Below are 13,297 nucleotides of genomic sequence, written 5' to 3'. Positions count from 1 at the left end.
CAACTCCTGAACGGTGGGCATTTATTAGATTTCCAATTCATTAAGATTACTCTACGTGTTATGAGACTACAGAACGCTACTGCTCTCTTTTGTGTTCTTGTGGTATGTATTTCCGAGGGTGTGACTCCAAATATAGCAGTGAGTGGATTGGGTTTGAGAGATGTGTTGCATAAAGCTGAAAGGCAGTCAAATATGGAGGACCAGAAATCAACTAGGGAGGGGCATGACCAGAACATGTGACCCAATGACACAAAATTTCCGCATCTAGGACAAATAGGGTGAACCGATGAGTATGTTTTAGCTAGCCTGTCATTTGAGTAGTGTACTCTGTGAAATACCTTGGATTGTATTAGTCCATGCCTTACACATATAGAGGATGTGTGTATGCTGGAGATGCATTTAGCCCAGACATCATCCAGGATTACAATGTCCAGGTCCTTTTCCCAGGCTTCACCTATTCTAGTGTGTGATGGAAGATCAATATTATGTATTATATCATACGTCTTAGAGATCAGACCCCTGTTCCATGGATTCAGATTTAATAGGTCATATGCTGTGTCTTTATTTGGCAGCTTGGGGGAAGTAGGGAAATGTTTGGAGGTAAAACTGCGGACTTGGAGATATCTGAAGAAGTGTGAACTTGGGATATTATGAACTCTAACTAGGGCTTCGAAGGGCAGAAAAGAATTCTCATCAAAAAGATCAGCAAAGAAAACCAGTCTATGCCGATGCCAACCAGCGAAATTCTGATCCATCTGTGAAGGCATGAAAAGGTGGTTAAAGGATAGAGGAGAGAAGCTATTCATCTGATCGAGGTTAAAATGTTTTACGAAATTGTGTCCAGATTCTAAGGGAATTAGAAACAACAGGGTTAAAAAAAAAGTCTTACTATTTGTCTGAGTCCAAGATGTCTGACTTAATAAATAAAGGAATGTTTTGACTGCATGTTGCTCAAATCAGTGAAAACATATAACAATTTAAATGAACTCAGCCACCTTGGATGATAAACAATGTGTTTATATCATCATGCATTGAGTATTTACAACAAAACAATTGTTATCCTGAAACATATAGCCTATGCATGTGTGTTTTCTTCTGATCACCAGCGTGACAAAAGAGGTAATAATAAATACTGTATGGAAAAATATAATTTAACATTAAGATTCAGTTTACGAGTCACAACATCAACAACTATTTTAAAAAAAATCACAAGCATTGCAAACAATTCCAGAGAAATATTTTAACCCAAGTATTGTTCCCTCTCAAAATAAAATATAGTAATTAACTAAACATGAATACAGGATTGATATATATTGGTGATAGTAATAACTCAAAAGAAATATTTTGAACGTTTGCTATTAGACTGCATTTAAAATAAGCGGTCTGACAATTTTACACTATTTATAAATCAGGAGAACAAACAAGAGACAGACGGGAAAGTAAATATATTTAACTGTTAGTGAGTGAAAATATAAACATCATCAATTAAATACTGACGTCAATACACTATTGATATGAAAGTTATTGTGCTTTTCTCCAAATTATGGTATCTTGTGCATCCACTTGAAAACACATTTTTTTCACACTGGCATATCCAACATGATCACCACTCATCTGTACTTAGTAATGTTCTGTATGTTTTTACTATTATTATTATTATTTTATTGTCTTGTTAGGGGATCTTGAGTGTCCAGAAAGGTGCCCATAAATAAAATTTATTATTATTATTATTATTATTATTACTACTATTATTATTATTATTATTATTATGTATGGTAGTAATGCAGTATACCTCCATTACATTGACAGATAAAGAGGCATTGTAAGGCTAAAAGTAAAATGCAACACAATTTCCTTCATATTTCTGCAGTAATTTCAAACAAATTAATGAGTTTATATCTCTCATAAACTCAATGTTCGTAACAGGGGTGCAACCAGAGTTCACATTATCAGTATGTTGACTCTTGTCTCCCAGATGCGTTTTTCTCACAGGTTACTGAACAGAAAGGTCAAAAATGGAAATATGTGTCCTTGGTCCATCAGATAGCAGAGGGACAGAGTTTAAAAGGGGCTGCAGTGCAGCTGAGCTGACACCGAGACTGAGACAGACAGCATCATGAAGGCTTTCATTCTTCTGGCTCTGTTCGCAGTGGCATGTAAGTATCAATCTTACTTTTTCACTAATTTTTTAAAGTAAATTTGACCATTTTGTGACAGTAATACTGAAGAGCTATTTATTTTAAGAGTTCTTAAAAAAAAGACTGTCCTGCAAAACATAAACTCTGTTAAATTCTTCATCAGATGCCGCTCCCATTGAGGATGACAAGATTGTTGGAGGCTACGAGTGCAGAAAGAACTCTGTGGCCTACCAGGTCTCTCTGAACGCTGGCTACCACTTCTGTGGAGGCTCCCTGATCTCCAGCACCTGGGTGGTGTCTGCTGCTCACTGCTACAAGTCGTAAGTGCAGACATTTTACATCCACCCATTAGGTCCACAGTCATACTAAAACCACCTTCACTGATTCACTTTAGCATTATGTTCATTCAAAATGTAATAAAATCAGAGATACTGAAAATGCAATGTACAAAACCTATAATATAACCCCCATGCCTCTCTCTGCAGCCGCATCCAGGTGCGTCTTGGTGAGCACAACATTGCTGTCAGTGAGGGCACAGAGCAGTTCATCGACTCTGTCAAAGTCATCCGTCACCCCAGCTACAACAGCAACAACCTGGACAATGACATCATGCTGATCAAGCTGAGCAAGCCCGCCTCCCTGCACAGCTACGTCAGCACCGTGTCCCTGCCCTCCAGCTGTGCCAGCTCTGGCACCAGATGTCTGATCTCTGGATGGGGCAACACCAGCACCTCTGGAAGTCAGTAACACACTGCACTCACATCTGGAACATATTTTTGGTACATTCTGGAGTATGAATATTTACATGTAGGGCCTATTGTCTGTTTCCTCTCTAGGCAGCTACCCTGATCGTCTGAGGTGCCTGGATGCCCCCATCCTGAGCGACAGCAGCTGCAGGTCCGCCTACCCTGGACAGATCACCTCCAACATGTTCTGTGCTGGATTCCTCGAGGGAGGCAAGGACTCCTGCCAGGTACGAGCTAAAGTTTCTTAGAGTGGACACACCAAACTTTTAGAGCACCTCTGCTCACATGTTGTCCTTTCTATCTGCGTCCTATCAGGGAGACTCTGGTGGCCCCGTGGTGTGCAACGGTCAGCTGCAGGGTGTGGTGTCCTGGGGTTATGGCTGCGCCCAGAGGAACAAGCCCGGAGTCTACACCAAGGTCTGCAACTACAACACCTGGATTCGCAACACCATGTCCTCCAACTAAAGTCACTTGACTGTCATTTGTTGTATTAGGAAAAAAAAACTGTATATCCCTTAAATAAAAAATCAAAGATACGTCATGTATTAGACTTCTTGCACTACGTATTGTATTCAAACTCATCAGTTCGGACTATTAAAAAATGCTGCAACCAATTTTTAATTGACTTTCACAAACCCCAACCCCAGATGTTTAACAACAGGTAACAATCTGTATTTGCCATGATTTATGTAATTTAGTGTAATTTTATTTAAACCGGGACAGTGTACAATTTAACATTAACAAGGAGAGATGCATTGTACCAGGTTGTACTAAGTACTATTTTCCACCTGTAGTCCCTGGGCAGATAGGAAAACAATAAATATTCAATGCAAGTGAAGAACAAAACATCAGAATATACTTTACAAACACATTCACACCTAATTTAGAATAATACACAAATATTTGCTAAGTTGCATCAATCAAATTCATTCCCACAACCTAAAACCAATCCCTCCACCCATTCCCATATATGTGCAGAGTGTGCAATCAAAATCCTAAACCCTCCCATGAACCACACATACACACGCACGCACACACATGCACGCATACACACTATCTAATTCCTAAATGTGTACAAGCTGTGTTGGGAGAGTTTTCCACTGACTTACGGCCACAAAAGGATGATTTGCCAAACGGAGTCTTGTTGTAACTCTCCTGTAGTAGCTGACCGAGTGGCTCGTGTTTTTTCCGGGTTGAAGGTAACACATTTTTTTAAAGGAGGAGAAGCAGCATTATGGATGATTTTAAAGAGTAAACAAACATTCAAATGCATTATCAAATTGTCTAACTTTAAAATACCGTACTTGGTGAGGATTTGACAGTGGTGATATTAAAGTGTTCTTTTGTCATGGATCTTAAGGGCCGTTTTAAATAACGATTCAAGTGTTCTTAAGGCTGGTTTACCTGCCTGAGACCAACTTGTCATGCAGTACAAAAAATGGGGAAGAATCATACAATCAAGAATCCTTCATAATGTTGATTCACAAGATACTTCTCCTGTCAATCAATATTAAAAGAATATTTAGGATCCAAGGATCTCATGGTTATAGTAAACGTAGAATACGGATGTGTAGATGCGAAACTAAAAATGACAGACATGATCGCATATCAATACAAAAATTACCTTTATTGGTTTTAGGACCAACTATGGCATTAAATAATATTCAACAAAGCAGGGTGTCCATCCGGGAAAAATCTTTTGTAATGTGCTTTTCATGATTCAAACAAAACTCAAGCCTGACACTGAAGCACGTAATGTAGTTTTTCAAAGGCAGTAAAAAATAATGAATGATCCACAGCACTCCCGTTGCACATGGTTTCAGGTGTGGAATGTGCGTTTGTTAGTGTATTTTCTAGAAAATGTAGCATCTCTTGATTTCAGCCATCATGTTACAAGTCCACAATAGAACAAATTATTTAGCAAACGTGCATGAGTAAAGCGGATATTCACTTTCAATGTAAATACAAAATGCTGATACATGTCCTTGTTGGAGACCAGAACATAACTTTTTTTTTTAAATCCATAAACATCACTTAAACAATTTGAGTAACACTTTCACTTGTAGAAGTCAAAAGCGAGCTGCGTGATTTAAAATGTGCACATTTGATATTAAATTCACAGTGGTCACAAAGTGAATGCATGTGATGAGCGGTTTGAAATTTGTAAAACTATACAGCTTCTATTCAATAATTGGTGGTTCTATTAATTGACGATGTCTCAGAAAATAAAATATGAAAGAAGTTCTTAGTCAGGTCTGCCAAACAAAATTTCCATAGCAATAAGGAGTTCAGAAATGACTTCAGTGTGACGTTTACCCCTCTGATCAGTGCAGGGAACTTTTCCAAGTTATGAATTAAAGATACCAGGAGGTTGCAGGGCAACAGCAATAAGGAAGGAGTTAAAATGTTTCACTGGTTATGAATGGAAATGAATATTTTCCATAATAGTCCATTTACATAGAGTACGAGTTCTGTTTTCAAATGCTTATTTTGTTGAAATCCCAGGGCTGCTTCTGGCGTCTTTCTGACATGTTCTCATTTGTCGGCATCTCTTCGGTTCTTTTTGATGGGAGAAAAGAAAGGCTGGTCACTAGCCTAGTGACTTCTACCTGAAGATTCCTGATGCACTACATGAAAACAGAAAGTGTCCCTTTTATTTTGTACATTTAGTGTGTATATTTCAGGCATGACAGGCTTACTACATGATTATAAACAAATCTTCCAAATCCTTTTTGATGCATTTAATTTCCCATAACTTTACCCGGTGTGTAACTGACTGTATCTACATTTTATAATCTAGGACTACCTGACCCCCCTGAATTGGCAATGAATCTCCGTTTAGGTTATTACAACTGGCCTCTAGCATGCTGCAAATAATGATGATAAAGGTCTGAAATGGCAGCATATGCATCACCACACACAGCACACTTAACACCATTTGCAGACCCTTCATTTGACATTCTGGCACTCACTTGTCTTTTCACAGTTCTCAAAGGAGTAAAAGGTTTTCCAGGTGCATTTTCATCTATTCTGTCTTGACTGGTTTCTCTATCTTGGATCGAATGTGTGCTGCTGGGATGCTGGGAAGTTTTACCCAAATCAAGCCCCTTACTCTGGACAAAGGAAAACATGGGTGTTTGAGGAGACTCTGGAGTTACTGGGTCTGGACATGTGGATAAGGGGCCCAGAGGAGAGAGGTCTTCCTCTGGATCTGGACATAATTCCGCTACGTGGTTGTTCATGGGAGGGCTAAACATTTTCTTGTTCGACTGTGTAGCATGATCATCCGTAGATATATCGAAATCAGAGTCCTTGTGCATTGAGGAATGGCAAAGCTGGTGACTAAACAGCAAATCTAGAGTCTGAAAGCTGCACCTGCACTGCTCACATTTATAAGGCAGAAACACTTTCTTGGGCCTGACCTGAATCCACTGGAACTCTGGGTGCTCGCTCACGTGTTTTTTATACGGCTCCACGAACCGAAAACCTTGCCCGCACTGAGGACAAGTGAAGCGGCCGCGTCTCTGTCGGTGGGTTCTCTGATGGTGCCACAGTTTTTTCCAGTTTTCTAGAGTCTTGCCGCAACAGCCACAGGTGTAACTTTGACCCGGGGCATGGGTGAGCATGTGGGCTCGGAGTCTGCCCATGTGTCTGAACAGTCGGCCACAGCTTGGACATAAATATTTCCTGGGGTCTGAGCGGTTATCTAGTTTGTTTAACTTTGACACAATGTGTGAGAGATGGTGAGCCGGTATGACTGTTGACTGGAACGGTTTCTTTAAGTTAGCGAAGCGTTTCTTGTGGCTGGTCTGTGATGTTTTTTTCTGCGTTTCGCAATTTGCTCCTGTGAAGGGAGAAGCTGGATTGTGTCCAGATGAACACCTAAGTGCAGGCACTGTGTACTGTATTAATGACATGGTCTGTTCCTCTTTTATTGCAGAGCCGGAGGCCTTATCCTCTCCGCTGCACTGACTGCGATGGGTGCTAAACTCAGACAGCACACCAAACAGCTTGTCACAATACAAGCAGCGATACAGCTTTGCGCCGGTGTGGGCTCTCATGTGGCTGTTGAACTCCTGCAGATGGTCAAAAACATTCTTGCAGATGTGGCACGTGTACGTTAGTGAAGGCTTTACACGTCGGTTGGGTTGTAAATCGTCACCGGTTCCCGAAGGTCTACAACTGTGATTTTTTGCATTGCTATAATGAGTGAATGATTTGTCACAGCGTGTGCAGTTGTAGCGCTTTACCGACCAGTGGGTTAGCTCGTGAACACGGAGGAAATAGGCCTGACCGAAAGCTTTGCCACATATATCACACTTATAGGGCTTCTCTCCAGTGTGGACACGCACGTGTCTTATGAGGGCAGACTGAAACGGGAATGTTTTACCACAGTACTGGCACACTTTTCTTTCTCGCTTTACTGGGGAAACTGGTCTACGAAGGTCCTGACTGTTTTCATGGTCACTCCCTCTACTGCGTTTTTCCGATTTGCTGTTCTCAGAGTCCTGGTCCAGCGCGCGTGCGTGCATCTTCATATGAGAGGCATATTCCGAGCAAGAGAACTTGATCTTGCAAAATGGACATTTTTTATACATGTTGCCCTTTTTGTGCGTCTTGAGATGAAGATTTAAGTTGGAATTTTTGCTAAAACCTCTGCCACATTCAGGGCATTTGAAAGGTCGTTCTCCTGTATGAACGCGTTGATGGATGATGAACTGAGAGAGAAATTTAAAGGTTTGACTACAATAACCACACTGCAACAGAGTTTTCCCCCCTTTTTTAGTGTATCTGAAATTTGAGCTGGCCTCTTTATCCCCGTCACCGCAGTCTGTATTTTGTTCAATGTCATTGCTGCCTTCAAGTTGCTCTCTCTGTAACAAAACATTACTTTTTCTCCTCCTTCTCTTGCCCCCTTTCTTGCGCCTGAAAGTATTTCGCTGAATGTTTGAAGCCCCAGCTTTAACTGAAGTTTTGGCATTGCTTTGTGAAGTAGGACTAGTTGACTCTGACCCAGGATTTAAATGATCCAGCTCCATCTCGATATTCTCAGCTTTCACAGCAGGGGGGAACCCAACAGGCTTAGGTGACAGTTCAGAGAGGGTTATGACATCTGTGCTAGAGGGCTCCGTATTCTGCAGGTTTGCATTCTTTGGGGATTCAAGACTGCCTTTTGATTGCGACTCCCCGCTGCCATTCGTGTCAGCTGACTGTTTTATTTCGGGGTTATAACACTCAGGAGGAATTACCAAGTTTAGACTGTTCAAACCCTCACAAGTATTAACGTGTCCTTCTTGAGACTGCGGGGAGAGTTGACAGCTCTCTCCATCTGCATCAGTCTCTTGTTTGTCAGCGTTAAATTCCATCTGTTTATCGGTCTCTGCTCTCTCCCCGCAGCCTGCGTCGTTGCTTAATAGTGATGAGGCATCCTGGGAAACATCAAGTCGGGACACTTTAGCAGGAACTTGCTGATAAGCCAGTTTAGCACTTCTTCTTTTAATACCTTGAAAGTTTAATGTATTACTGCTTTCTGTAGGACTCACTTCAGTCGGCTTGGGGTGGACCTTGCTATCAGATTCAGGCTTTCCATCTGGTGTCGAAGGGCGTTGTTCACCTCTACTCCTTAGTCTCCGTGCAGGACCGCTGACATTATTAGCATTAGCAGAGGCAGCAGGAGCTCTGGCAGCTGCAGCCTCGGCTACCATAGCTTTAAAAGCTGCGATTTGTGCTTTATTTGGCCTTCCTCTTTTTCTTTTTGGCAGCACAGGGACACTGTCTCCTACTTTACCATCAGAAACAGTATGAGGACCCGACTTCTCATTATGGGGTGTATTATTGATTAATGGAACGTCTACGGCGTTAGGCACATCATGTCGGTTGTGGTTCTCTAAGCATGTTGGCAAAGGTATTGTCGTGCTGATCTCCTTATGTTGAACTGCATCAAAACCAGCAGAATCTGGGTCTTTTTTGTCTTTAGTCAACAAGTGTTTTCTTTTACGTGGGCGCCCGGGTCTCCTGCGGACCGCCACAGGCTGTCCATGGCTGTCTGTTGTAGAGCTGCACACGCTTGCAGATGTCATTTGACATTTTGCTTCCATCCCTGCCTGAGAGGATATGTGCCCACTGGGTTGACAATTTGTTCCGCCTACTGTTTCAGAGTTAACACGGCCATCGGACTCCACGTGCCCCGATGAGTGGGATTCAGGTGCAGGTTCAGTCAGTTCTGTTGCTTTCATTTCCTCTCCCCAACTGGAGTCCACGTCTTCTTCACTGCATCTCCTGTCTTCAGGTATCTGTTTGGGGGGGAAAACTGCATTTGTCACACATGTAGTGATGTCATAGTTGCACAAGTCTCCTAAAATAGTATAAAAATAAAGACGGCAAAAAACTCAAAATAAAACCCGGTTATAATCGCAAATGTTTATGCCTTATAATTTGTTCTATGGTGTATTGTCTATGTGTAGTCTATGCAGTTAAATCCTAAAACAGTCAGGTGTGCAGTAAAAGACCACATGCTAATGAAAATGCATGCAAAATTAGAAAATAACATCTTGAAAAATAAATATATCTCTCAATATAGAATCAAACTGTATAATTAAATCTGAATATTTGTTTATTTCCAGCCTTTAGGATCTGCCCTCCCTTTTATTTGGATGCCATAGGACCAACATAAACACAACACAATGATTCACTGCACACTTAAACAGTGTCTATGTACAGTATATATCCAAAACAAAGGAACAGAATGATTAAATAAGCACTCAGGATTAAAAGATTTTTATACAGAAAATGCATCAAAATTCCATTAGCAGGTTACTCCAGAAATTGTGCTGTGTATACTGTAATAGACAGCATAACTTTTGGGGCGATATGTCTATTTGTCTCTCGCACTAACTACCTGCTTGCGGTCCAAAGGGGTATGAACGGAATTGCGAGGATGCGATGCCACAGAAGTTAACTCAGAGGCTGTATTTTGGTCACTGCTTCCTGTGCTGAAGGACATTTTACTCCCCATGTCAAGAGTCTGTGGATTAAACAGTGACAATGAGGCTGTAACTCATAAAAACAGTAGCGTGTATTCCTACAGCAATCAAGTCACAATACCTATAACACACTAGCTCGCTTATTATTATTATTATTGCTGGCTCTTACAGTTGTGCAAATACTGCATGCTATGCCCGTTGGCCGCTATAATTTAGAAGTGGCTTGCACGATCGGAAAGTGTTAATATTAATTGCAAGTATATAAAGATTAAATATGTTATATTACTCCATCATTAAAAAAAAAACTGGCTGTAATATTATATTCAGTAGTTTTATTTCATAAGCGATTATTTGTAATATGTTGACTTCAAGGTTTTCTATCTATGTGTAACACCTATTGAGTGTGTTTTTCATTGGGTTCTGGACATTTGCAGGTTACAGTTTGAAATTGTTTCATCTTATGTGTCTAGACAAAATATAAATCTTAGTTTCTTAGCTCAATACATATGGCTTCTTCTTCAAGGCTAACTTTCTTAATTGTATTGTAGACTCATTCAATGGCAGAATTCAGAACTTCCCAGTTAATTTCATGGATTTTACAAATACCTTTTTAGTTGTGTATTTTTGAAGATTGCCCCCTTGTGGTTTTCTGTAAACCTATGAGTATTCCAATTATTTTTCTTTTTTTTCACCATATTGAGTTGAAATTTTTACTAGCCTAATAGCTGGTTTGATTTGCATTGATATGGATCTTATCTCCGTTAGCTATTAGGCTAGCTGAAATAAAACCATGCCAATCTCTAGGTATGGGGAAGGGTATGTGATGATGTGGGGCTACTTTAATTCCAAAGGCCAAGGGAACTTTATCAGGATGCATAGTATCCTGGATCCATAAAATAACTGGCCATAAAAATAAAAATCTGCCTTCCTCTATGGGAATTTAACATAGGGGTATGTATAATTATGGCCCCTGTATTTTAAGGAAGAACATTTATTTATTTATAATACATTATTCATTCACAAAAAAATTGGTGTCCTTAAAAGGTCGGATTTTTCCTAATTCTTTTTAATTAAGGCATTAACATAAATTTCCAAAAGATGATTTTTTTATTCCTCTTTTTAGTCAACTTTAGCATGGGTATGAATACTTATGAGCAGCACTGTATATTGCAAACTATCCTTAGGGTTTCTTGGATGTTTAGTAAAAATTTCAACTCGGTGAGAAAAAAAAATTTGAATACTCATAGGTCTACAGAAAACCACAAGGGGGCAATCTTCAAAAATACACAACTAAAAAGGTATTTGTAAAATCCATGAAATGAACTGGGAAGTTCTGAATTCTGCCATTGAATGAGTCTAATGTGACACAAACCGAACCGTGAAGCAAACCTGGACCAGAGAGAAGCCTGCTGTAAGCAATTTATGCTCGATTAACATGCGTTGCGTTGGCAGACTTTAAAGTTTTCCACAAAAAAACAGAATACTTTGTAAGTGATTGCCAAATCAAAAACCTGTCTGGAAAGATTTGTGAATCATTATATAGAAAATTGTTGCATTGGGAAAAAAGTCCTCTACTTCAATACATTTCTGAGGTGGTACTTTGAGTACTTCCACTTCAGGTTACCAAATGCTTCACTACATTTCAGAGAAGGAATATAGTACTTTCCTCTACTACTTTTACATGAGTTACAGTTAGCAGATTAACATTTTTCATTATAAATTACGATGCATCCTTACTGAATAATCTGCCCAACTGTTTATTAACTATATAAAATGAGCTCCATCTACAACAATGAAATGCTGCTTACAAATTAAGGCATCAGGAATAATAAAAGCCAAAGTAAAATAGCACTTAAGAAAAGGGGTATTCTGAATACTTGCACTTCTGGACCATTTTGCTTATAATAATTCTGTAACTTTACTTTAGTAAAAAAAATCTTCATGCAGGAGTTTATCTTGTAATGGAGCACTTTTACATAGCAATGCTGCTTCTTTTACTCAAGTAAAGCATGTGAATATTTTACCCATCTTTCTTCTTAACAGACCACACATTACATTACTTTAAAGCTAGTGTGGCACTTCTGAACCTGGGGTTCATACTAACACTCATAGTATGGTGTTTAAGTTTGCAAAGCTTTAGATGCATGTATGGACTTGATATGCACTAGTAACGCTAACGTTGGGTCTAGAATAGACGGTGGTCGCTATACACATTTCATCTAATGTAACGTTACTGAGAGATGGATTTTGATCGTGATTACCAATATTCACATATAAACCCACTGAGAGATAACCATATCCTAACGGGTCACTAAACATGCATTTTATACACATATGACCAGTCAGCTTTAGCATCCGGCTAACGATATCAGTTATCATCAGTTGTCAAACGCTAACGTTACCGTTTTGAACAGCATGGCTAACAATATAGGCGTTATCTTGTGGTAGGCCACATTGCTAGCTCCGGTTAATTAGCGTTACAGGCCACACGAACCGAACCGTTAACTACGATGTCAGCTCATGTGACTTTCTTTGTAGTCAATAACGCTTATGTAGGAGTCGGACATTTCTCAATACCAGTTACCAAACGTGATGAGTGGTAGTAAACACAAACTGCTTGCCTGCGTGGGAGAGAGTCAAGGCTGGTCTCTGCGTAGCCATTACCTGACCGTTGATCAACTAACGGCACCTAGCTAGCACTTGCTAGCTCAAAGCATGCATGTGCTTTGTCGTTAGGTGGCTGTTTGGCACTTTTTATAAGCATGCATTGGTCTGGGAGCTGATCTGTTAATGTAGAAGTGGCTTTCTCTCCTTTTCAGAGCTGTTTGCAGCAGTGAGCCACTCGATATCCACGCACAAAGCAACCCGAAAAAGTGTCAATCACGGTGAGCGTACACAGGGTGGATACTTCTGGTGGTGTCGGAAATTTGGGAATTATGATTTGTTTTGCACAAGTTACTTCAAATGTGGAAAACACGAAATAAGAGACGGTAGTGTTTGGTCATACTTGTATTGGTGAGATATAACGTTTAAGGACAGGACGCTTATAAGCTGGAAAAATTATGCACACCAGCATCATTAATTTGGCAGGTAGTAGTGACGTGCCTAACACTTCTCCTAGTTCAGTTTCACATCTGCAATATCACCCTTTTCCCAACGAGTTTTGTATGTTTTTTTTTTTTGTCAAAAAATGAAATCTGCAATATCACCAACCAAATGTATTTATGTGGCGTTGCTTTGTTTATTCTACAATAAGGTGCAGTTTTCGATGCTTACATAGGGTGTTGCGATTACAAGCACACAAACAGCACATGAACGCCGCATCCATCACTTAGGATATTTGCTGCTCATGGCAGTTAGCCTCATCAAAAATGAAAAATCAACAGCGCCTTATCTTTGCTTTGAAATGGCCCTCTGGTCCCTTCTATTT

At 40.0% G+C, this 13,297-nt stretch overlaps 2 protein-coding genes across 3 annotated transcripts; one reads left to right on the top strand and one right to left on the bottom strand.

The window, feature by feature from the left end:
• The first annotated feature begins 2,107 nt into the window (after positions 1 to 2,107).
• Positions 2,108 to 3,393, top strand: LOC114556580 (trypsin-3). The gene is made up of 5 exons (XM_028579572.1): positions 2,108 to 2,156; positions 2,302 to 2,458; positions 2,624 to 2,877; positions 2,975 to 3,111; positions 3,200 to 3,393. Exons 1-5 carry the CDS (start codon positions 2,117 to 2,119, stop codon positions 3,347 to 3,349), a joined length of 738 nt encoding a protein of 245 aa, XP_028435373.1. The 5' UTR covers positions 2,108 to 2,116; the 3' UTR covers positions 3,350 to 3,393.
• A 1,099-nt stretch (positions 3,394 to 4,492) lies between these two features.
• LOC114556542 (zinc finger protein 184) lies at positions 4,493 to 12,772 on the bottom strand. 2 transcript variants are annotated; one of them, XM_028579515.1, is made up of 4 exons: positions 12,489 to 12,772; positions 9,783 to 9,908; positions 5,857 to 9,177; positions 4,493 to 5,511 (listed from the first exon to the last, which is right to left on the bottom strand). In XM_028579515.1, the coding sequence occupies exons 2-4, from the start codon at positions 9,897 to 9,899 to the stop codon at positions 5,362 to 5,364; spliced, it is 3,588 nt and encodes a 1,195-aa protein (XP_028435316.1). In that variant the 5' UTR covers positions 9,900 to 9,908; positions 12,489 to 12,772; the 3' UTR covers positions 4,493 to 5,361. The 2 variants fall into 2 exon arrangements, with proteins under 2 accessions (XP_028435316.1, XP_028435317.1); XM_028579516.1 differs by lacking the exon at positions 9,783 to 9,908.
• Positions 12,773 to 13,297: the final 525 nt, after the last annotated feature.

The sequence above is a fragment of the Perca flavescens genome, chromosome 6, assembly GCF_004354835.1.
Source record: "Perca flavescens isolate YP-PL-M2 chromosome 6, PFLA_1.0, whole genome shotgun sequence".
NCBI lineage: Eukaryota > Metazoa > Chordata > Actinopteri > Perciformes > Percidae > Perca > Perca flavescens.
The sequence above is the reverse complement of the archived record's forward strand: the minus strand, read 5'-3'. Positions and strand labels throughout refer to the sequence as shown.